This window comes from Phascolarctos cinereus, unplaced genomic scaffold (genome assembly GCF_003287225.1).
Source record: "Phascolarctos cinereus isolate Bilbo 61053 unplaced genomic scaffold, phaCin_HiC Scaffold_9;HRSCAF=440, whole genome shotgun sequence".
NCBI classification, from domain to species: domain Eukaryota; kingdom Metazoa; phylum Chordata; class Mammalia; order Diprotodontia; family Phascolarctidae; genus Phascolarctos; species Phascolarctos cinereus.
In genome coordinates this window covers 148,099,625-148,125,469 of record NW_027556402.1, presented here as the reverse complement: position 1 = coordinate 148,125,469, position 25,845 = coordinate 148,099,625, and the positions used below count along the sequence as shown (strand labels likewise).

At 34.9% G+C, this 25,845-nt stretch overlaps 1 protein-coding gene across 6 annotated transcripts in view; it reads left to right on the top strand.

Annotated features, from left to right (window-relative positions):
- Window positions 1-25,845, top strand: part of DCUN1D4 (defective in cullin neddylation 1 domain containing 4) — an 88,388-nt gene that overhangs the window by 45,425 nt on the left and 17,118 nt on the right. For all 6 annotated transcript variants that reach the window (XM_020990263.2, XM_020990253.2, XM_020990268.2 and 3 more), the window contains 4 exons: window positions 585-676; window positions 5,824-5,894; window positions 13,213-13,304; window positions 19,046-19,154. In XM_020990263.2, the coding sequence (XP_020845922.1) occupies window positions 585-676; window positions 5,824-5,894; window positions 13,213-13,304; window positions 19,046-19,154 (364 nt within the window). The remainder of the gene's footprint in view (window positions 1-584; window positions 677-5,823; window positions 5,895-13,212; window positions 13,305-19,045; window positions 19,155-25,845) is intronic.

Here is a 25,845-nt window from a genome sequence, read left to right as displayed (position 1 = left end):
TCATCTGTAAAATTATAATAATAATAATAATAATAATATCATACTTCACTAGGATTGTTGTGAAGATCAAATGATATCATATATGTAAAGTGCTTTGGAAACCATAAAGTGCTATATAAATGTTTTTGTTATTTTAGTCAGTGTTCTGCATCCAGCGTAGCTTTCAAGATCGATACTTCACATTGTGTTAATGGAGAATTTGAAAAAAATCTCTAGAGTCAACACTCTCAGTAGCAGCTTGTAATAAATTGTAGTCAGGATTATAGAAAGAGGACCTTAAGGTTTTAGAACAAATCCAAGATATTTCTGTTTGTTTGTTAGCCAGACTAACAGGTACTTATCATAAAAACTCTTATAATTTAATTCTGAAGCTAGTAGATATGACAGTTACCGAATGGTAGTTGGTGTGAATGATGAGACATCACAGCCCTCTTTAAAATGCTTATGAGTAAAAAAAGAAAAAAGAAAAAATGCTTATGAGTAAATGGTTACCTTAGGTAAAGCCAGCACTTTTTTATGATATCTCCAAGGATGTAAAATTTTTTAGTTTCAATAACATGTGTTATTTTTTTTTAAATTTCTAGCATGTATAGAAAATATGATTCAACTAGAATAAAGACTGAGGAAGAAACATTTTCAAGTAAGAGATGCTTAGAGTGGTTCTATGAATATGCAGGTAGGTGATCTTTTTGACTCATTGAAATCCAGTCACTTTAAAAGTCTTTAAAAAATCTTATTATCACAAGTGGTTGCAATTTTTTTGTGTGTTTTTAAGGCACATTTTGAACAAATTAGTGAATGTTCTATTTGGCGAGCAGCCAAGCCCAAGAAATTAAATATTAGGAGGGAAATGAAAGGATAAAATATATTGGGGAAAAATACTTTAGGAATCCTATTTATGAATGCAAATATCAAAGATTATTTGACTTAAGTTATAGAAAGTTAAACTTGGTGGCTTTGAACCATAAGGCATACAATGATATTCTTTATTTTTTTATAAAAAAGAAAATTATGCATTTTGAAATATCATTGGCAGAAATTTCTTTGTTTCAAATTGTTTTAATATGTATTTTTGATCTTTGTTATTGTAGAAAAGTAGCAGTAAAATTTGTCTAGATAATATATTGCACATTGTAACAAAAGTTTGTTGCTTTTGCCCAAATTTTAGCATGAAATACTATACTAAACCGAAGTATTTATCAAACTCTTATCCCTTTTTAATTTTTAGGAGCCAAAAATGTTTTATTTTCTCTTATCAGGCTCATATTTAATCAGGAAGGTAACTGGGTAAAATTTAATTCTCTTGCTTTCTTTTTAGTTGCAAGAAAATAGGTTGGTTTTACTAGTAAAAATTAAGTTACAATATTAAGTTATTCTTGGTTGTGCCATCTGACCTGCTGACATAACCCAAGGACCCCTGGGTATTTAATTCCATCTTGTAGCTTAACTTTATTTTTATGTATTTTCTTCTCCAATTAGAGGTTGAGCTTCTTGAGAACAGGTTCTGTTTTACTTTTTCTTTTTCTATCGCCAGTGCTAGGCACAGTGCTTAGCATGTAGCAAGCACTTAATAAATACTTTAAAACTCATTCATGTACTTTATTTTATTTTTCTATTTTGGGAAATCAGTTCTTTGTAGCCATGTCTGGGAGATAGATAAACCAAAAATTAACTCTGAAAGATTCTTCTCTTAAACTGTAGCTTTCTGTAGGGGGTTTGTTGAGTGATCAGATTCCACCTAATGTTTCTCATGAAGACCTAACTGAACGTAAAGCCTTTGAACCCTCTGAACCCTTGTTAGCTGTTGTTGTTTTGAAATTGGCTACTTTCTTATCCAGCTCTTTGGATGCGTGTTTTAGTTGCTGTTTATTGTGGGTTTGGGGGAAGAATTCTAAGTGAAATATATTTCTTCATTTTTCTGTTTGTGGTTGAAAGGTGGTTTGTAAATTTAAAAAATTTTGGTTGGCTTTCTCCTCCAAGATGAATTCTTATTTGTTGCAGAAGCATTCATTGCGTAATGGATAGAGTGCTAGACTAGGAGCTAGAAAGACCTGGGTTCAAATCCCATCTGCTATATCTGCTTATTAGTTGTATGACCATAGGCACATCATTTAACTTCTGAAGCCAAGTTTCCCTCATCTGTAAAATGGGACTAATGATACCAACAATAATTTATAAGATTTTTGTGAGGTTCAAATCAGATAAATATGTAAAATGCTCTGCAGACTTTGAAAGCATTATATAAAAGACAGTCACCATTGGTCCAAGACTTTGATTTAGTCATAGTATCCTAGGATCATAGTTTTAAAGTTGGAAATGAGTGTAGAGGTCATCTAGTTCAGCCCTTTCATTTTACAAATAAAGAAAATGAAACCTAGAGTTAAGTAATTTAAACTCAAGATCAGACCTGAGATTTGAACATAAGTCCCTCTGACTCTAAATGCATTGTCCTTTATAGTATACTAGCAATGCCTGTGGTTTATTGCTGAAATCATCAAGAAATTGGCATTTGGGATTTTTATTTTTACCAGTAATAACTTGGTGCTGCCTAGTTTAGAATGATCTAATTGAATTGATTACTAAAATTGTTTACTTTTGGTAGACATAATTTTGTAGCCTGTGCAGTTTGACATTTTATAAGCTAACTATTTGAGAAAAGAGAATCAGTGATTGTATTAGGATAAAATGTACTAACCTTAAAATTCATCGCTTGAGAATTATTTCCTTTTGGGGTAATAGTATGTATTACATATTTGTTTCACTTTTGATACTATTATCCTTGGAAGGAATTTAGTAGGACAGGCAAAAGAGGAAAATAATACTAACTTCCTATTTATAATGTCTGCAAATGGAAGGCAAAAAAGACATCTTTTCCCTCTTTATGTTATCATCTAGCTTTTGAACAGGTGGTTTTTAAGCCAGATGAATGTGCCTTTAAAAGAATGGACAGAAAATTCTTACCTAGTATTATGGGTAAGCAACAGTTAGTTTAGCTAATTTGTTTGTATGACCCGTTTCACAAATGTGTTCACAAATGTTTTAGAGAATTGGGATGAAAAGAATTAATTTTGTATCTGTATGTATAAAATAGAGGAATTGGAATAGATGATTTCTAAGGTTCTTTTCTTAGAAGGCAGCTTTCCCATGATTGTATTTAGTGGCCCTTCATTTATTTAGAATCCTCAACCCCTTCAGAACATACATGGCCCAATGGGGCAGCTAGGTAGAGCAGTGGATAGAGCACCAGCCCCGGAGTCAGGAGGACCTGAGTTCAGATATGGCCCCAAAATCTTTTTTTAAATTTATTTTATTTTATTTTTTTGGCCCCAAAATCTTGACTCTTACTAACTATGTGACCCTGGGCAAGTCACTTAACCTTGATTACCTCACCAAAGGAAAAAACAAAACAAAACAGAAAAGAACTTTTCCAAGAACCAAAAATTAGATGGAAAATGTCCCTTGAGCAGCTAAAACAGAAGATGCTTATTGGACTCTGATATTCCGTTAACAAGCATTTTAAAGTATCAATTGTGTTGGTGCATGGCAGATACTGCTATAGGTGATAAATAAGACACAGTTCTTGCCATCAAAGACCATATAGTCCAATGTGGGAAAATAAGGTATATACATAAATAACTATAATACAAAACAGAATATTATTAGTTGAGAGTTAGAAAGTAGGCAACAGGAGAGTTGAGTGGAAATAAAGGCAGTATCTAGTTGGAGCCCATTGAAGGTGGCTTTGGGGCGTTGTAGGAAGATAGAATTTTGACGTGGACTTGAAGCATAATGTATTTAATTTCACTAAATCTTATGTACTTAATAGTAAAGCACATTAAGCCTTCGCTTAGATATAGTTCTAAAGTGCTGTTATATTGTAATTGTGCCAGACCATAACTTAGAAGCAGTACCTTAGAAGAGAAGGGGAGCTGTTACTAGTTGTCACATTGACTGGAGAGTGATAGTAAGGGAACTGGTATTTAAAAAAATATAAAAAGCAGATACAATAACTGAAAAAGTTTAGCTGTTTGGAGCTGTTTAGGATGGGGCAAATACCCAGTTCATCAGACCCTTTGATATTTCTGTTGTTTTGCAGTTGAGTAACAGAATTTTTCTAGTAAGACAGCGTGCTGTATTGAAAAGAGCCGTAGACTTCAAAAAAACTGCTCTAGTTACATAAGTTAGTCTCTCTCAGCTTCAGTTTCCTTATCTTTGAGATGGGATTGATTGTTGTACTATATACCTTGAAGGATTTTTGTGGAAAAAAACATTGTAAACTTAAAAGTGCTATAAAAAATGTGAGGAGGCGGTTTCTGTTCCTCTGTGTCAAAAAGATAAGGTTAAAATTTTCCAGTTCTATTTAAAAAGAAAAGTATGTTCCATTCACAAAAGTTTTAAGAGATTTTATTATCCTAAACTTTAGGACCTAAAGAAATAAGCTTCAGCTATCTGGAAAATTTGCATGTAGAATACTTCTGTTTTCTTTGTATTTTGAAAATTTGTGATAATGCTTTATAATCATTTTTGTTTAAAGCAGCAACTAACAATACTAATAATAATAGCATTTCTGTATTACTTAAAAAGGTTTGCAAAGCACTTTACATATGTTAATTCTACAAATGCACACAGATGTGAGCAATTGAAGGAAAAATTATAGTGAGATCATAGTTTTGGATAGCAAATGAAAATTCTAAAGAAGATCACTAAATAGAATTTTAGTGGTATACTTTACATTTCTTAAACATAGAAAAAGTCAATGTGATAAACAAGTTGGTATGTGATTTTATAGCTTTACTATAGTCTAGGCATACAATTTCATATAAATCACAGTGGATTGCTTGTAGTGAATGTTACTTGTGGTTGTTTTAAAGTATTGCTTTTGTCACTTGACCATTTACAGTTTTTAGTTGGATTATTTTAAGATGACCTAATCTCACCATTGGTGGAGCTCAGAAACCTTAAAGATTGATTTCAAAGAGACAGTGTCTTCCCTAAGGTGGACCCAGCCAGTTGGTAGCACAGCTAGGGTTAGGTGCTACATCTCCTGACTTCTAGGCCAGTACTCTTTTCGTTTGACCATATTATGCCTCCTTCTGCTCTCTTTGGTGCATTACTGTTGGCTAGCAAAAAAAGTATCTTAAGTAGGAGGTGGAAAAAAAAATTTGTTGTTTTAATCACATGCTCTTTAATAGCTAAACTCCTTTCTATCAGTGTTTAGAGCTTACTAATCTCATGACTACTAAAGTCACATTTATTAAGCCCATCAATAAAAGGTAATAGATCTAAAATATTTTAATTTTAGCCCTTCATGGACATGTAATTCTTTTGATGGTTAGAAGAAAACATTTGAAAGCCAGCCTTTTTCTTCTCATGCGATGTATTTTTTACTGACTGTACCGTGAAACCCATAAAAATGCTGCTATATATAAAATTAATGCAAAAAGAAAGAAAATTTAGAACCTTATGTTTTTAAATAGCTTTAAAATTAATTATTGTTAATTATAGATAGAATTTAGGAGCCTCAGCTTTACATGTGCCTTATGTTCAGTACTTGAAGAACATTGTGGTAAATTGCCTTTAAACATTTAGGCAGAAACCTGGGCCTTGGAAGATAGGATAGCATAAATTCTAGAGTATTTCTCTCTGTTTATACAGAGAGAAAATTGATTCATTGCTACCGCTAGAAACAACTTATAGTTTTTAAAAAAATGAAATTTTCTTGTACAGCAAGCATCTTTGTAATACGAGACTTTAAAGAAATCAGCAAGTACATGTAGTTGAATTTAATTTAAAAGTTAATGTAAAAATTCTTTTTTATTACAGGAACTGATGATGTTGTAGGTCCTGAAGGCATGGAAAAATTTTGTGAAGACATTGGAGTAGAACCGGAAAATGTAAGTTGAAGCTGTTTCAAATATTTATGAAAGCTTTAACAGTGAACAATCTGATTTCTGTCATTTAACTTGTGTGAAAACTCTTGGAATCTACAATTGAGAGACTTCTAGAAAACCTGGAGGGGCATAGAGTCGGAAAGTCTTTTTATTCATGCTTTGAATGTTCATGCTTTAGGGATTCTTAATTTTTTGATTTTATGATGAATTTTAAACCTGATAACCCTTGAAGCTTTGGACATTGCCCTTCCAAATAGAAGTGGCTATAGGATCCTTGTTTGAGTTCATATCACATTGTTTTGTATTCTTAATCTATACTTTTTTTCCCCTCGAATTCCAGAAAAGAACTTCTCCTTATAAACTCTCTTCTGTTAATTCACTTTTAGTGTAGTGGGAAGTTCCTTCGTAGGCATACACAGTGTACATATATAGGATGTAAGGGTTGGTGTTTTGGGGTTTTTTTGCTTGGTGAATCTAAATGAGCCAGTGGATTTCTGAATTGCCCATGTTATTGGAAAAAGTGCCCTGTTAGTCTTGCATGTCTACCTGAAAAATGGGACATTAAGTATTACCTAGTACAAACCTCTCATTTTATAGATGAGGAAACTGAGGCCCAGAGAGATGATAATTTTAATTAAATCACATAAATACTTAAATAGCTGAACTAGATTTTTAACCCAGGTCTTCTGAGTTCTTGTGCTTTAAATCTATTCTGCTCTTCCTCACTTAGCAGTGACCAAAAATTAATAGCATTAGTTAAATTTCTTCAAGCAAATTTTTCAGATTTAGCTTGGTCTGTATCTAATACTACTTGCCTTATAGTCTGTATGATATTCAAGTTAAAACAAATTATAAAAATGTCATTCACTGACTCTTATTTAATATCTTCTTGAATATTTCATTATTATAAAAGCTTATAGTGCTGGATATGGTAACTAGGTGTTTAAAAATGATAATAAGAGTGAGTTAATTTCTGTGCTCTGTACACTGTACCGTTTAATCTCAGGACTGGTTTTTCAATGATATAAGAATTAATCTAGGACTTTTGATAATCATCTTCAAAACTTTGAACAAGATAGTTTCAAGAATACCACCATACTTTCACATATATCCATTTGAATTTAACCCAAAAATCTGTTTCTCCTTGATGTAAACTTCAAAAGACCTTCAGGGTTTAGGCATCTCAGTAGGAGATAATTTCATATTCGTTGCTATTTTGTTTTCAAGAGCAACTTTTGGAGGAGAAATTGTAACATTTTTTTCTTCGTCTAAATATTTTACCTTATATTCAAATGAAAGTACTATTAAACAAAACAAAAAAACCCCCAAAAAACCAAACTCTGTCCATCTCCCCCAACTCCACCATTTATCAGTCACCTGTATTCAATACAAAATTCACTGTACTTCAGAGGGCTAGGATTTGAAGGCAAGTCTTATGACACCAACTGTGCTTCTCCTTCCTTTATATCATGTTGCTTCTCTGAACACCTGGATTGCTTCTCTTTAATTCATAACCTTCCTAACATCCAGAATTTAGAAGTGGACCTGGGGCTCTCTTTTTTTTTTTCCTGGGCTAAGCAAGTCATATTCACAGTGAGAGCATGTCTTTTTGAGTGTGGGTGCTTGGGCCTAAGCAATTTCCACCAGAACTCCAAAGGGAAGGCTTCACCCAGTGCTGAGCCCTAAGAGCTGAAGACTTGGCGGGGAAGGAGGAATGAGAAGGGAGACAGGGAGGGTCAGTTCCTAGAGGGAAAGGAAGGGAAAAGAGCACCAAGGAGCACCAACCATTCAACTTTTCACCTCACGGCATTTATTACCTACTAGTTTTTTTCTTTTTCTTTTTTTTTGGGGGGGGGCTAGGCAATGGGATTGAGTGTCTTGCCCAGGGTCACACAGCTGGTGGGTATCAGGTGTCTGAGGCCGGATTTGGGCTCTGGTCCTCCTGACTCAAGGTCCGGTGCTCTATCCACTGCGCCACCTAGCTGCCCCTACCTAGTAGTTTCAGTGTAATAGTTCACCATTGCATATGGAATTTTCTGTTCTTTGTATATTGAAATGTTTATTTTTTAATCTTTATCAAATTCGTGAGAAAAAGAAAAAAATAGATTGCTTCTCTTTAGTGTTACTTTAATTTCTCATCTGTAAATCAAGGGCAGTAGAGTAAATGATCCAAAATATATTCTGTCTCAGTCTTTTTCTCCACCTCTCCCTGGTTAAAAAAAATAGATGTATGTATATATCTGTTTTTTTTTCTTCTTTAATTTGTGTCTCTTTAATATTTTTTTAGGGTAGAAATGCCACACTCGGTTTTCAGTTTCCTACCCTCTTAGCATCTTTTCAGTTCTTGGTTTCAGGACTTGGAAAATATGACAGGTAGATTTTCTCAAGCCTTGTGAATTCTGGTACTTAGAAAATTAGATATAAACTTAGTTAAAGTAAGGGTAACTGTGTTGTTCCCCCCCAAATTATTCTTGAAATCAGGCGGTTACTATGTCTAATTAAGCTCTTCAGTTCTAAACTTTTATTTAACCTTTTCTGTTCTTTTAATAACAACATTTTATTGATGCCTTTTGTTTTTACAGTACAGCCATTATCCCTTTCCCCATCAAATCCTCCCTTATGGGGAAAAAAAGAGAACTAAACAAAAACATCTAATACAGAAACCTCGTTTGGCGGTGTATGTAGTATACTTTGTATATAACACTGTAGTGTACAATATGCATTGTCATAGTTGCTGAATTTTTGAGAGCTGGAAGGGACCTCAGCACCCATCTAATCCAAGCTATTCCTGAAGGGCATCCCTATTATGACATATCTGAGAAGTAGTAGACCAGCCTCTCTTTTAAGATGTCTTGGGAATGGAGAGGGAACCCACCAACACCTTTTTCAGCTTCCCCATTCCACTTTTGAATAGTTCTGTTAGGAAGTTTTTCTTGATATTAAGACTAACTTGGCATCTTTGTAACTTGTTCTTGGTTCTGGCCTTTGGGGCTAAGTAGAACAAATCTAATCCTTCCTCCACATGATAGCTCTTTAAATACTTGACATTCATTTATTCTGTCCTCCCTGAGTCTTATTTTCTCCAGAGTAAACATCCTCAGTTTTTTCAGCTGATTCTCATAGGACTCAGGGCTATCACCTCCCTGATTCTGGAACCTAACTTCCTCTTTTTGTTGCTCAAGATCACATCAGCTTTTTTGGCCACCACATTACACTGTGTCTCATTATACTTGGATTCCATTAATGCCCCCAGATTTTTTCAGAATAACTTCTTTCTAATCATGCTTCCTCCATCTTAACACTTCAAATACTGCAAATTTGATGAATGTACCATCTATGCTTTTTTCCAAGTCATTGATAAAAATGTTAAAGTGCCCAGAGACAAACACAGATCCCTGGGATACCTAAAGATCTTCTACCATGTTGATGTTGAACCATTAACAGCTACTCCTAGTTTAAACATCCAACTAGTTGATATCTGTCATTATTATCTAATTCATATTTCTCCATAAACATAGTAAGAGATAACTTTATCATAAGTTTTGCTAAAATAGAATTTCTCTGATTTACTAGTTTAAAAATCTTGTCAAAAAAGGAAATGAAGATACTCTAATATGACCTGGTTTTGATGAAGCTGTGCTGGCTCTTTGTAATCACTGCTTCCATAGATGTTCACCAAATATTTTTTTAATGACCAGTACTAGAGATTTCTGGGGAATTGAAATCAAGCTCACTGGTCTTTGGTTTGCAAATTCTCTGCTCTTTCCTTTTTTAAAAAGTCAGAACAGTATTTGCCCTGCTACAATCTTCTGTGATACTTGCTGTGATCTTTCAAATATCACTGACATTGAGTCATTAATCATATCTGTGAATTCCTTTAGTACCGGAGAGTATAAGACATGTGGGTTAGGTGATTTAAAACCATCAAGGGCAACTAACTGTTTTTTTACTTTTTCCTTATCTTGGGTATCAAATCCACATTAGTCATTTTTATTTTGTCATGTCTAGCATGAGGGTTATTCCCCCTTACACTCCAACTCCTAGCCTAGGACAAGTACTGCTAGGAATGTGGTTACTTTTGGGGCCTAAATCAAGCACTGTTCTCCTGTGATTGAAAAACATGAAAATATTTGCAGTTTTCCATACTCACGAAACTACCACCATTTCTGCAAAGGAAAGAGCAGAGAATTTGGTTGGAAGGGTTGTCTTTTTGTTTTGTTTTTTGGTTTTTTTGGTGAGGCAGTTGGGGTTAAGTGACTTGCCCAGAGTCACACAGCTAGTGAGTGTTTTGTGTCTGAGGCCGAATTTGAACTCAGGTCCTCCTGACTTCAGGGCCAGTGCTCTATCCCCAGCTGCCCCAAGGGGGTTGTCTTTTTATATCTCTTATTTAGCACTGTCCTTGTCCTTTACAATTTTGCAACATTTACTTTTGATTGTTTTGTGGTTCTTTCCAATTACATTATTGTAGTCATTGTGTAGATTGTTTTCTGTGTTCTTCTTACCTATGTCAGTTCATATAAACCTTTCCATGCTTCTTTCTGTTTATTACAATGGCAAAGATGACAAGTAATCATCAGTAATTAATGTTTGAGAGATTGTGGGAAGATAGGCACACTAGTGTATTTTTGGTAGAGCTGTGAATTAGTGTAACTAGTTTGGAAAACAGGGTTTATTGAACACTGGGTTATTGAGTTCTGTTGTTTCTTATTCTTCCTTATCTAATCGTTCCATTGATTTACTTATGTATTTTTTAGCCAATACCAAATGGTTCTGCTTTATAATGTAATTTGAGGTCTGGAAATGAGGTTCCCCATTCATTCATACTTTTTTTCATTGTTTTCTGTGATATACTAGATTTATTTTTATTTTTTGGTAGAGGATTTAAAATGTAAATTAACTTTGGTATGTTGTCATTTTTATAATATTGGCATAAACTAGCAATAAGCCCTGATGATTCCTCCAGGCATTTAAGTTCATTATTTCTTTCAGGAGCACTTTATAATTGAATTTACAGGAATGTTTCATGTGCTTCTGTATGTTTATGATTTTGGTACTTATTGATGCTACATGCCACATAGGCAGTATGATTGGACTGTACCAAACTTTATTCAACCAATCCCCAATTGAGGGATATTCCCTTAGATTCTAGGTTTGGTTTTTTTTTTTTCTGATCTCCTCTTCAGAATCAGGAAGTTTATTTTTCATACAACTGTTTTCTTCCTGGTATTATCTTCCCTCTTAGTTTACTTTGTTAAGTAGAGAGAGAGAGAGAGAGAGAGAGAGAGAGAGAGAGAGAGAGAGAGAGAGAGAGAGAGAGTGTGGTTTTCAATACACCTTTGTTTAGTTGGGATAAGAATGAGGCTTATCAGACTCCCGTTGCTCCTCTCCCCTCTTCCATATTTTTTACTATTCTTCTCATTCCTTGGGACACTAGTGTGTTTCTTTTATTCTCCCTTTGCTTTTCTCAGAAGAGAAGCAGTCTAACCCCAAGACCTCAGTTTTTCTTATTTAACCCTCTCAGTTATTCTTGGAAGACATTAAATTTCTGAAGGGACATCTCTTTGTTAATTGTCTTTGCATTACAACATCATATCGGGCTTTCCAATCACTCAAATCAATTTGCCTTTCTAAGTTTTCTCTTGACTTGTGTTTGCATTTCAAAGTTCATACTGAGCTCTGTTCTTTTTATCAGAAAAGCTTAAAAGTCTCCTTCCTTTAAAGGTTCACTTTTTTTCCTTGTTGGTTTGTATTCAGCTTTGCAGGATGAATTATTCTTGGTTGTAAGCTTGTTTCTTTTGCCTTTTGAAATATTGTTTTCCAAGATTTTTTAATTCTTTTTAGTAAAAGTTTCCAGATTTTATATGACCTGTGTTCTTTGGCCCTTGAACACTTCTTTCTGGATGCGTACAGTATTTTTTTTTTTTGACATGGGAGCTCTGGATTTTAATTATGATAGTCCTGAGGCTTTTCCTTCTGGTTTTTCTTTCAGAAAGGTCTTTCAGTCTTCATTGCGCAGTTTTATTTTATGATAGCTTAAGTACTGGTCAGCTTTTTTTTTTTAAATCATGAGTTTTCAGGGAAGTCCAGTGATACTTAACATATCTCTCCTTGACATGTTTTCTAAGTCAGTTATTTTTTATACTAAATATCTTTTTTTTTCTATTTTTCAATGATTTGATTTTGTTGTAATATTTCTTCTTGTCTCATGGAGTCATTGATTTCTGTTTGTCCTATTCTAGTTTTTAGGGAGTTAGTTATTAGGTAATGTTTACCTCTTTCTCTTCTTTTATTTATTCTCCTTCCATTTCTTTGCTCAAGAGTTGTTATTTCATTTCTTAAATCTGTTGCTTCATTTCTTCTAGGTATTCATGTGTAGTCCTTGTGGGATATTAATTTATTATTTTTTTTAGTGGAAAGTTATTAGGGAGTTGCTTTTCCCTTCTTTTGGGTATTCTTTTAAAATACAGTAATTTTTGACATTAGTCTGCATCTCTTTGGTTTGTTCATATCTCTAGCTTTAGTTCTTGAATTGGGGCTTGTGCAAAGTTCAGGCTCTGCCTCTTAATGTACTTTGGAGGGAGGTGGTCATTCCTGATTGGTCTTACCCTGGGTCGGCTGGGTTCTTGCATTACCTTCTTCCTGGGGTTAGGCCCTCCTGAGTCTGTAAGATTTAGGGATGTTCAGGGCCCCTTTTGAAGTCCCACAATAGGATGCTACAGACCTTGGAACCCTAGAGAGTGCTGATTGAAGACGTGCTGATACTTACTGGTCATTGCTATGTTCCTGCTGGGAACTGGTCACTTTGCTTCACAGAAACTTCCAAGGCCCCCATGGTAGGTTTTTTAAAATTACCATTAGCTTTCTTGGAGAGTTGTCTCTTTTTGCTGCCTCTAGACAGAAAATTCTTTAGCTTATATGTGTCTCTGGACTGTCTCTGGTTCTACTAAGAGGCTATGAGATTCTTTGCGGGTCCTGGTTTTCCTGGTGACCTCATTTCATACTGCTTTTTAGCTCTAGACTGACTTTTTGTGCAGTTCTGGGGTGGAAAGAGTTAATGTAGTTTCTTATTGGATTTCTTGATTTTTATTTGGCTTAGCATGAATTTCAGGCTTTTACTGGAATTGATGTGTAGAGCTGGGCAAACCTGCCTCCATTCAGGTAGCCATCTTAGCCAGAAATCTAAGGCTTTTTTGTTAAAAGTTGCCCTGTTCATTTTTCAGTATTCCCATAAATGGAAGGATTTAGCAAGGTGTATTTTAGAAACTAAATTCCAAAGATTTACTGCCTTACAACTGTCTTTTGTTCTTTTTTTTTTAAACAGGTGGTCATGCTTGTACTAGCTTGGAAATTGGATGCACAGAACATGGGTTATTTTACATTACAGGAATGGTTAAAAGGAATGACATCTCTGCAGTAAGTCTTTTTTATTATTTTAAGGAACAATAATTAACTAAATTCAGTATGTATGTGCACACACTTGTGTATGTAAATTTTGTTTCTGCTTTGGGGAGTTTACTAAGTTACATTTCAAGTAATACACCTTAACATTTAACATTCTGAATGTTGAATAGTAGAGGTGTAATGAACAATTAGGAATTTTCACATACCACCAAAGTGGCCCTGTTTGTACAAGCAATACCTGAACATGAATCCCTTCTATAACAAGTGACTGTATGGTGTCCATCTGAAAACCCACAATAATGGAGGGAACCTGCTACCTCTCAAGGCAGCCCCATTGTAGTTATGAACCACTTAACTAGGAAGTTTTTTCTTATATAGAGCCAAAATCTGACTCTACAGCTTTCACATCTTTCTCCTAGTTTTACTCATTGAGACCAACCAGAACTGTTTACATGCCATTCTTGAAGACATAAAAAGACTTAAGATGGCTGTTATGCATTCCTTGCTGCCCTCTAGATCCACTGTTTTCTGGGCAAAACATCATTTGATGCTTCAGCTTATCCTTCTTTGGCAGAATCTTTAGTCCCCTCACCAGCCTGGTTGGCTTCCTGAATGTATTCCAGTTTGTTTATAACCTTCCTAAAATATGGTGCCTCTGGCTAAACCCAGTTGTCCATAGGTGGTATGGCTGTGACTATTACCTTCCCTGTTCTAGAAACTATGACTCTTTTCATATAGTCTATGAGAGTGTTAGCTTTTTAACTGCTCTATCATACTTTAGACTCATGTTGAACTTGAAATTCACTAAACCTTACTTTTGAATAGTAGTAGGTCTTGGTGATTCAGTAGTGTACTGATTATTTAATTCCTAACAACTTAGAATGATTTCTATTTCTCTTCATTTTATGGATTTTATATACATACATATATGTATAAATGTGTATGTATACATATGTTCTTTCTACTTTTAAAATGAGATTAATAATAGTTTGGTTTTTTTACTATATTTAGATGATTTTGAAATTTGTCAATCATTTAACATCCTCCAGTGTTAGTAGTTCAATTCATTACACACATACTATGTAGGTGGCACTGTGGGCTAGGCATTGACCATAGGCAGAAATGAAACAGCCCCTACTCTCAAGAAAAATTCACAACAATTAAAGAGTAAACAAAAGAAATTATCAGAAACCTCTTTTGGCAACAAAACTTATAACTTAGAGGAAATAGATGAATACTTTTAAAAAATATTAACAAAAGAAGAAATAACTGTTTCAGTAACCCTATATCAGAAAAAGAAATTGAACAAACTATAAATGACCTCCCAAAGGGAAGAAAAAGCTAAACAAACTCCAGGACCAGGATGAATTTAGAAACATTTAGAGGTGTGGAAAATATTTGTAGAACATTTAATTCTAATTGCAGTAATAGGAAAATAAGTCATCCTTCCAATCTCTTTCTATGATATGATTTTATGTTTAAACCAGGGACAGACAAAACAGAGAAGTATACCAAACCCCAATGAACATTTATGCAAGAATTTTAAGTAAAGTGTTACCAAGTAGGCTAATTTATTAAAAAAAGATTATATACTATGTCCAGGTTGAGTTTATAGCAGATATGCATGGTTGCTTCAACATAAGGAAGATTATAAATATAATAACACCATGTTAATCATGTAATAAAAACCACATGATTATATGAATGGATACTAAAAAGACTTTTGACAAAATACAAAATCCATTACATTTAAAACCCTGTAAATATAAGAATGAATAGACTTTATCTTGATATACTAAATAATAAATAAAATCAAGGGTAAGTTATATGTAATGGAAAAAAATTAGAATTGTTTTTAATTCAGTCAAAGGTAAAGCAAAGTTGCCTTTTATTACCATTCTTATTAACATAGTCCTAGCAATAAGTAAGAAAGCGAATTCCTGGGAATATTCATAAGCAAAGAAGAAACAAAATTATAGCTTTTTGTAAATGATAATGATGATTTATTATGAAGTCTCTCTAAAATCAATTAAAAAATTAATTGAAACAATAAATTCAACAAACTTATAAGATATAAAATATATTTATATAAAGCCATCAGCATTCCTGTATATTACCCACAAAATTCAGCAGGAAGAGCTAGAAAGAGAATTTCCATTCAAAATAACTACAGAAAGTATAAAATATTTGGGAGAATATTTACCAAAATACATATGCAATATGACAGAACCAGTGTTTCCTGATGTAGCTTCCCTTAGTCCCAATTTTTTCTTCCCTCGTGGGGCCTTTTTGCTCCAACTTTCCTGATGCAGCTTTCTTGTGGAAAAGCTTCAAAGCCCCAGCCATCTACAGTCTGGGCCTTTCAGACTTAGTGGGTATCTGAGACCATAGGAGTTGCCATACCCTGATGACTTAATGACCAGATATGTTTCCAGATGGAAATGAAGGCTGTGTCCAAGAGTGTGTAAATGCCACTATATCCTTATTGTATATTCTTACTGTGTTAGCGCAAAGTAAACCTCTGTTAAAATGTTCAATGTTCTCATTTCATCCCAGCATTAAATCTGAACCAAAAAGGTACTGGTATTAGAGCTGTGCCTACAACATGCGGGAATTATAGAACTAAATATTAAAAACTACAGAAATAAAGACATTTAAATAATTGGCGGAGGGATTATTTAATAATTGGATGGGTTATGTCAATCTAATAAAAATGACAAAACCACTGAAATTAATTTAGTCCTATAGTTTTATACTAGTTAATTACCAAAGTATTATTTTGTAGAGCCAGAAAAATAATAAGGAAATTCATGTAGAGGAACAAAGAGTCAAAAATCTTAAAGGGGAAATAGTGAGTTAAAAGTAGGGAAAGTAAGACTAGCAACACCAAATCTCAAACTATACTGCAAATCAAATCAGGATGATTTGAGAGTGGTTAAAAATTTAAGGTTAATCAGTGGAATGATTAAATACCAATAAAGTAACAAATAAATAAGGAAACAAACACATTAGCATTGTTATTGGTGTCAAGGACTCATTATTTGACAAAAACTTTTGAAAAAACTAGAAAGCAAACTGGCTGAAATTGCTTGTAGACCAACATCTCATACTGTATACCAAGATAAACTTCAAATGGATATATAACTTAGACATAGAAGGTGACATCATAAATAAATTAGTAGAAAAAGGAAGAAACTATCTTTCAGATTGCTGGATGAGGGTCAGGGGTGGGAGGTGAGTTCATGACCAAATGAGTGATGGAGCATTACAGGAAACAAAGGGCTGTTTTCATTACATACAGTTAGCAAGTTTTTTCACAAAACTAACAGAATTAAAATTAGAAGGGAACCAGGAGATGGGGGAAAAAATCTTCACATATCCAGGATAGATCAGGAACTGACTCAAATGTATAAGACTAAGGAGCCATTTCCTAATAGATAAATGGTCAGTGAATATGAACAGGCAGTTTCCAAAGGAAGAAATCCAAGCTTCCAACCATTTATGAAAAAATGTTCCAAATTGCTAAAAATAAGAGAAATATAAATTAAAGCAATTCTAAGGTTCTGCTTCACATCAGATTGGCAAAAATAACAAATGTAGGAGAGGTTGAGGGAAAAATAGGCATTTTAATGCATGTTTTTGGAGCTGTAAATTGATTCAGCCATTCTGGAAAGTAATTTGGAACTGTGCCCCAAAAGAAACTATGGACTATGTAAAATTTTGTTGCCAACTTGTGTTTGTCATCTCTGTCTCCCTTTTCCTCTTTTAGATTTATGACTTTCTCTTTGAACAAAGTAGGGGAGAGTTTTATTACAAAACTGCTTTTCCCCAAAGCTGTCAGGCCAGGATGCTGAATAAAAATTAAATGATTTTTCTTTTAACAAAAACATCTTCTATTTTTCAAAATACTAAATATTTTTTGAACTCAGTACTCTTTCATCCAGAGAAGGCAAAAATGTGACATGAGGGTTGTCTACAGTCTAACTTCACATTCTGTGATGTTTGGATTCAGTCAGAGGGTCGCACTTGAGAACCTAGAGGGCCACATGTGGCTTCGAGGCCACAGGTTCCTCACCTCTGGTCTGTTACTTCATAAATTTATATATAGTCTTCTTTTTTTTTTTTGCTAGGTTAAGTGACTTGCCCAGGGTCACACAGCTAGTGAGTGTTATGTATGTGAGGCCAGATTTGAACTCAGGTCCTCCTGAATCCAGGGCCGGTGCTCTATCCACTGTGCCATCTAGCTGCCTCAACATATAGTCTTTTACTATACAAGACACATGTATGAATTTTTTAAGGGGAAGGAATCATTAATGGGTGGGGAATAGCTATAATGGCAAAATTAACACAAAAGTAGTTGAGTGAAAGAAGCAAAAGGGAATTACTGAAGTATCCTAAAAAAAAAAAAGTATTACAATTACCAGTATAGCATCTGATTGTGAGCATTTAGGGAGTGCAGAAAGTCTTACTCATTGAGCCAAAAAACAAAAACTAGCAAACACCTGCCTGGGAGCTGTTCTTAAAGAAAGAGGATAACAACTAGCAATGTCAGGACTGGGGTAGCTCCTGTTTTTGGATCCCCAAGGTTTCTAAATTCAGATTTACCCTCAGCTACAGGAGGAAGGACAGGAAGAATTTGATCTCATAAATCATGGGATAAAATTAAAGTAGATGAGAATTTTCAGCAATTAAGATGCTTCCCTTTCTCCAGCTTTCACAGGTTGAATGAAGTTATAGGTTTGGTCCTTTAACACTTAAGTTTTATCCCACTAAGAAGGTAGAACCATTTTGACTGGTGTCCATTGCATCTTATTTCTGGGATATTTTGCACTGCTGAAGCCAAATTGCATCTTTTGGACTGCTTACATAAAAATGACCAGAATTAGTGTGATCACATTTCATTAAGATGATACTGGAAGATTTAAAATAATAAGTTAAATAGCAAAATGCATTGTTCTGTGACACAAGTCATCTTGTTTAGTTGGTTTCAGTCATATTGGACTTTTTGTTATCACATTTGGGGTTTTCTTGGCAAAGATACTGTAGTGGTTTGCCATTTCCTTCTCCAGCTCATTTTTACAAATGAGGAAACTGAGGCAAACAGGGTTAAGTAACTTGCTCAGGATCACATAGCTAGTAAGCATCAGAGGCCAGATTAGAACCCCATTGGGTCTTCTTGACTCTAGGCCTGGTACTCTATCCACTGTACCACTGAACTGCCCTATGTATAGATATTTAGACACACACACATGTACATAGACATTATGCAAACAGAAGGCATTTAGGGTGTCATGATGAAACCTGTTTGGCGTCCTGTAGTTTTTATTTTGAAGTTGGAAATGGAGACTTAAGACTCAGTTATAAAGGGCTAGTGATTGTAAAATAAAATTGATTTGTAAACTATTGTGCCTTGTTCTAAGAACACCAGTTTCATTTATTGTTTGAAATAGGTTATCTAGGGGCAGCTAGGTGGCACAGTGAATAGAGCACCGGCCCTGGAGTCCCTGAGTTCAAATCTGGCCTCAGACACATAACACTTAACTGGCTGTGTGACCATGGGCGAATCACTTAACCCCATTGCCTGCTCCAAAAAAAGAAAAAAAAATGAAATAGGTTATCTATTTACTTTACCTTTACCCTTTACTGTTTTCCCTTTACTTGTAGTATATGTTGCTACAAAGGGTGTTTTTGTGTGACAAATCATAAACTTGCATTTTGTATGTAGCTGCTTTCATTTCCTCTCTTTTCTTTAGATGTGATTCAACAGAGAAATTAAGAAGCTCTTTGGATTATTTGAGATCGTTATTAAATGAGCCTGCAAATTTCAAACTTATTTATAGATATGCATTTGATTTTGCCCGGGTAAGTATTCTGATATCCAAGCCATATGTTTTTGATTTTTATTTTAAATATTTCCTGAGAGTTCATTTTTGTATACCATAGCAAAGGGGCTGGTTTAAATTACTCCCATGATGCTAGTTAATATTTCTCTCAATGTGTACTTTCTTTTAAAATTAGCATTTGTGTAATGGTAGCAAATATGGTAGCAAAACTTCCGTAATAAAAACCTAAGAGTTCATTTGGTTTGATTAAAGTCAGCTTAAAAAATGGAAAGACAATTATTTCCTAATATTTGTGTTCATTGAGGTTGATATGGGTCTTGACTGATTTATATTTGTGTCTCCTTCAGCATCAATTACAGCAACTATTCAGCAGAATGAGTATTTGTTAGGTAATGATGAAAAGTGTTTTATATTGTGTAAAATAACAAAAACATCTGTAAATTCAGTTTAATGGTCCAGATCTTTTCTAATGTAGTTTTGACTCTGATGTTAAGACTAGATCATCTTGTGGAAATGATTGGAATATCAAATTAAGTTGAATCTCAGTTGACATTACATGAAGATGGCAGCTTATATTCATTCTGTTGTCTAGGACCAGTCTAGCTAAATTTGCAGAAGCTTATTACTTGTAGTGTTGACCACCATGTAATCTTTTTTTGGGGGGTGGGGTGGAGTCAGAGAAACTTGAAACTATTAAGGCATGGAAGGAGTTACATTCTGCACTGTTAGGACAAGTTCCCACGTAGAGAATCATGGATCTTTGAATTATTGAAATATTTCTTTAAAATGCATAATCCTGGATCCTAAGGGTGGAACCAGGATGGCAGAGTAAAAGTAGTAACTTACTTGAGCTCTCCCCCGAACCCCTCCAAATACCTGTAAAAAATGGCTCTGAACAAATTCTAAAGCAGCAGAATCCACAAAAAGACAGAGTGAAACAAATTTCCAGCCCAAGACAACCTGGATGGTTGATCAGAACAGTAGATATCACCAGGCTGGGAGAGTCGCACAGTTTGGCATGGGTGTGTAGGCCTCAGAGAACCTTCAGAGCTTCCGGCCCACAGACTGAGAGGGAATCAAGTGGTTGATCAGAGAGGGATTGCAAGGAGCTTTTTGCTGGTGCAAGATTGTCTTGCTTTGGGGCAGCTAGGTGGCACAGTGGATAGAGCGCCACCCCTGAAGTCAGGCGGATCTGAGTTCAAATCCTGCCTCAGACCAGACACTTGACGCTTACTAGCTGTGTGACTCTGGGCAAGTCACTTCACCCCAATTGCCTAAAAATAAAAATAAAATAAAAAAATAAAAAAAAAAAGGATTGTCTTGCTTTGCCTGTGCTTGGATCTGGGTCACAGATGGTGGTGGTCCTGGAGCAAGGAGGAGCACTGGCATGGTGGAGCTTGTAGTGGATGTGAAGAGAGAATCCTCCTCACAGTTCTAAGACAGAAAAGAGTACTTGTGGTCACTCATAGGCCAAAGCACAGTCCAGGAAAGGAGTAAACACCTTGCCCTTGATCATAGCACCTGAAGTGAAAATTTACAGGTCCCTAGAATTATCTCTGAAAACAGCTGCACAATACCCCTGAAGCTTGGGACAGGACATTCTTCACACTGGAAGCAGACCCTTACCTTAATAAAGATTTTATAACTCAAGTAATTGGCTGGATCATGACAAAGCAGCACAAAAAGAGTCAGATCATAGAATCTTACTTTGGTGACAAAGAAGATCAAAACATGCAGCCAGAAGAAGACAACAAAGTCAAAGCTCCTACATCCAAAGCCTCCAAGAAAAATATGAATTGGCCCCAGGTCATGGAAGAGCTCAAAAAGGATTTTGAGAAGCAAGTAAGAGAAGTAGAGGAAAAATTGAGAGTGATGCAAGAAAATCATGAAAAATAAGTCAACAGCTTGCTAAAGGAAGACCCAAAAAAATACTGAAGAAAATAATACCTTAAAAAATGGCAAATGGCAAAAGAGGGCCAAAAAGCCAATGAGGAGAATGCCTTAAAAAGCAGAATTGGCCAAATGGAAGAGGAAGTCCAAAAGCTCACTGAAGAAAATACTTCCTTAAAAATTAGAAAGGAGCAAATGGAAGCTAATGACTTCATGAGAAATCGAGAAATTGTAAAACAAAACCAAAGTATAAAAAATTGAAGACAATGTGAAATTTCTCATTGGAAAAACAACTGACTTGGAAAATAGATTCAGGAGAGATAACTTAAAAATTATTGGACTACTAGAAAGCCATGATCAGAAAAAGAGCCTAGACATCATCTTTTAAGAAATAATCAAGGAAAACTGCCCTGATGTTTTAGAACCAGAGGGCAAAATAGAAATGGAAAGAATCCACTGATCACCTCCTGAAAGAGAGATCCCCAAAGGAAAACTCTTAGGAGTATTGTAGCTAAATACCAGAGTTCCCAGGTCAAGGAGAAAATATTGCAAGCAGCCAGAAAGAAGCAATTCAAGTATTGTGGAAACACAATCAAGATAACACAACAAGATTTAACCTCTTTTACATCAAGGGACTGCAGGGCTTGGAATGTAATATTCTGGAGGGCAAAGGAGATAGGGTTACAACCAAGAATCACCTACCTAGCAAAACTGAGCGTAATCCTTCAGGGGAAAAAATGGACATTCAGTGAAATAGAGGACTTTCAAGCATTCTTGATGAAAACACCAGAGCTGACTAGAGAAGTTGACTTTCTGATACATGACTCAAGAGAAACATAAAGAGGTAAACAGGAAAGAGAAATCATAAGAGACTTATTAAGGTTGAACTGTTTACATTCTGCATGGAAAGATGATATTTGTAACTCGAGTCCTTTGTCAGAATTAGAGTAGTTGGAGGGGAAAAAAATTTATATGTATGTGTGTAGATAGATAGATAGATAGATAGATAGATAGATAGATAGATAGATAAATAGAGGGCGCAGGGTGAGTTGAAGATAAAGGGGTGATATCTGGAGAATAAAATTAAGGGGTGAGAGGATTATATGGAGAGAAGGATAAAGGGGAGAGGTAGAATGAGGTAAATTATCTCACTTAAAACAGACAAGAAAAGGCTTTTATAGTGGAGGGGATTCAGGGGAAGGTGAGAGGGAATGAGTGAATCTTATTCTCATAGGATTTGGTTTAAGGAGGGAATAACATACACACTCAATTAGGTATGGAAGTCTATCTTACCTTACAGGAGAATAGAAGGGGAAGGGGACAAGAGAGCAGGAGCATGATAGAGAGGAAAGCAGATTGGGGAAGGGGGTAATCAGAAGCAAACACTTTTGAGGAGGGACAGGGTCAAAAGAGAGAATAGAATAAATGGGGGTCAGGATAGGATGAAGAGAAATATACTTAGTTTTTCACAACATGACTACGGTGGAAGTGTTTTGCATAACTACACATGTATAACTAGCCTTCTCAATGAATGGGTGGGGAATAAGGAAGGGAGAAAACTTGGAACCCAAAATTTTAAAAACAAAAGTTAAAAAAAAGTTTTCACATGCAACTGTGAAATAAGATATACAGGAAATGGGGTATACAATCTATCCTGCCCTACAGGACAATTGTAAGGGAAGGGGATAAGAGAAGGGTGGGAGAGATAGAAGGGAGGGCAGGTTAGGAGAAGGGGTGCTCAGAATGCATGCCATCTTGGGGTGGGGGAAGGGATGTGATGGGGAGAAAATTTGAAACTGAAAATCTTGTGGAAGTGAATGTTGAAAACTAAAAATAAATTAATTAATTAAAAATAAACAAACCATAATCCTGTTTATCATACATTTATTGAGTAAAACTCAGCCACATGAGAAAGTTATTCCTGATTTGATAATGTCAGTTTTTAGTTAAGTTGTAAGAAAGTGAATTCTGAAACTACAGATGAGATTAAGTATATATTGTATATTTATATATGTTAGAAATATTTATTAAATATTTGAAGATAGTCACTTGTCTAGATGGCTAGGATCTTTTTTTTTTTAGGATCTTTCTAAAGTGGTAGATTTGTTTCTCCATAATGATCTTTTAAAATGTTTATTTTTATTTTTTCTCAATTACATGTAAACAAATTTTTAAAACTTTCAACCAATTATATATTTTTCCCTAGTTACTTGTAAAAACAATTTTCAACATTTGTTTAAAAAATTTTTTTTTTGAGTTCCAAATTCTCTCCCGTCCTCCTTCCCTTCCACCTGTGTCCCCATTGAGAAGGCCAGCAATTTGTGCTTGTGCGGTCATGCAAAACATTTTTGTTTTAGTCATATTATGAAAGAAAACACAGGCAAAAGAAAAATCCAAGAAAAAGAAATTAAATAACAAGTATGCTTCAATCTGCATTCAGATTCCATCAGTTCTGGAGATGAATAACATTTTTCATCATAACTCCTTTAGAATTGTCTTGGATCATGGATTGCTGAGAATAGCAAAGTCATTCACCATTGATCATAATAGAATACTGCTGTTACTGTATACAGTGTTCTAAGTCCTTTTCCTTTTTGTTTTTTATCTTTTTGGAATACAGACCTAGTAGTGGTATTGCTTGGTCGAAGGGTATACATAGTTTTGTAGCCCTTTGGCATAGTTTGAAGTTGCTCTACAGAATGATTGAATCAATATACAACTTCACCAACACTGCATTATTATCTCAATTTTCCCGCATCCCCTCCAACATTTGTCATTTTCCTTTTCTGTCATATTAGCCAATCTGATAATGTGTGGGCTAGTAGCTCAGAGTTGTTTTAATTCGCATTTCTCTAATCAGCAGTGATTTAGAGCATTTTTTCATATGACTATAGATAGATAGTTTTGATTGCGTTGTCTGAAAACTGCCAGGTGATATCCTTTGACCACTTACCAGTTACAAAATGGCTCTTATTTCTATAAATTTGAGAAACTTGCTGTAAATTTTTTTCGCACTTATTATTACTATGTATTTCCCTCTGTCCTGTTTTCCCTGTTTATCTTATTCTCTCTCCTCGTTCACCCTGTCTATTCTCAAATATCCATTCTCCAAAAAAAAGCCCATTCTGACTATAGCCTCCCCCAATCTGCCCTCCCTTGTATCAGCCCCTGTCCTTCTTTTATCCCCTTCTTCTCCTACTTTCCTGTAGGCTAAGATAGATTTCTGTACCCAACTGAGTGTATGTTATTCCCTCTTTGAGCCAATTCTGATGAGAATAAGATTCACACACCCCCTCCCCCTGCAACCCTTCCCTATCTTTTCCTCCACTGTAAATGCTCTTTTGCACCTCTTTTATGTCAGATAATTTACCCTTCTACCTCTTCCTTTCCCTTTCTTCCAGTGCATTCTTCTTTCTCACCCCTTAATTTTATTGTTTTAGATAATTATCCCATTATATTGAATTCACACCCATGCCCTCTGCCTATATATATACTCCTAACTGCCCTAATAATGAGAAAGTTTTTAGTAGTTACAACTATCATCTAACAGTGTAGGGCTATAAACAGTTTAACCCTGCTGAATCCCTTATGATTTCTCTTTTCTATTTACCTTTTGAAGCTTCTCTTAATTCTTGTATTTGAAAGTCAGATTTTCTATTCAGCTCTGATCTTTTCATCAGGAAATCTTGAAAGTCCATCATTTCACTGAATATCCATTTTCCCCTGAAAGATTATACACAGTTTTGCTGAGTAGGTGATTTTTGGGTGCATTCCTAGCTCTTTGCCCTCTGTAATATCATATTCTAAGCCCTCTAATACTTTATGTAGAAACTGCTAAATTTTGTGTTATCCTGACTGTGGCTCCACGAAATTTTAATTGTTTCTTTTTGACTGATTGGAATATTTCTCCTTGACTTGAGAACTCTTAAATTTGGCTAGAATATTCCTGGGAGTTTTCATTTCATTCATCAGCTCTTTCAGGACTTGATCAGTGGATTCTTCGAATTTCTGTTTTACCTTCTGGTTGTAGAATATCAGGGCAGTTTTCCATGATAATTTCTTGAAAGATGATGTGTAGGCTCTTTTTTTTTTTAATCGTGACTTTCAGGTAGTCCAATAATTCTTAAATGATCTCTCCTGGATTTATTTTCCTGGTCAGTTGTTTTTCCAATGAGATAGTTTACATTTTCTTTATTTTTTCATTCTTTTGATTTTCTTTTATTATTTCTTGATGTCTCATCAAGTTATTAGCTTCCACTGGCTTGATTCTAATTTTTAAGGAATTATTTTCTTCAATGAGCTTTTGTACCTCCTTTTCCATTTGCCCAATTCTACTTAAAGCATTCTTTTCTTTAGTGAATTTTTATACCTCTTTTTTCCATTTGACCAGTTCTGCCTTTTAAAGAGTTCTTCTCTTCATTGTGTTTTTATGTTTCTTACCCTTTGGCCTATTCTATTTTTTTGTTTGTTTGTTTTTTGTGTTTTGTGTTTTGGTTGGGCAGTGGAGGTTAAGTGACTTGCCCAGGGTCACACAGCTAGTAAGTGTTATCTGTCTGAGGCTGGATTTGAACTCGGGTCCTCCTGAATCCAGCGCTGGTGCTCTATCCACTGGCCAGCTAACTGCCCTGGCCTATTCTATTTTTTAAGGCGTTATGTTCTTCAGTAATTTTTTGTGCTTCCTTTACCAAGCTGTTGACTCTTTTTTCATTTTTTAAATTTTCTTAATTTCTTTTTTTAAAAAATTTTTCAACATTGACTTTTACAAGATTTTAAGTTCCAAATTTTTTCCCTTCCTCCCCTTCCCCTTCCCTAAGATGGCA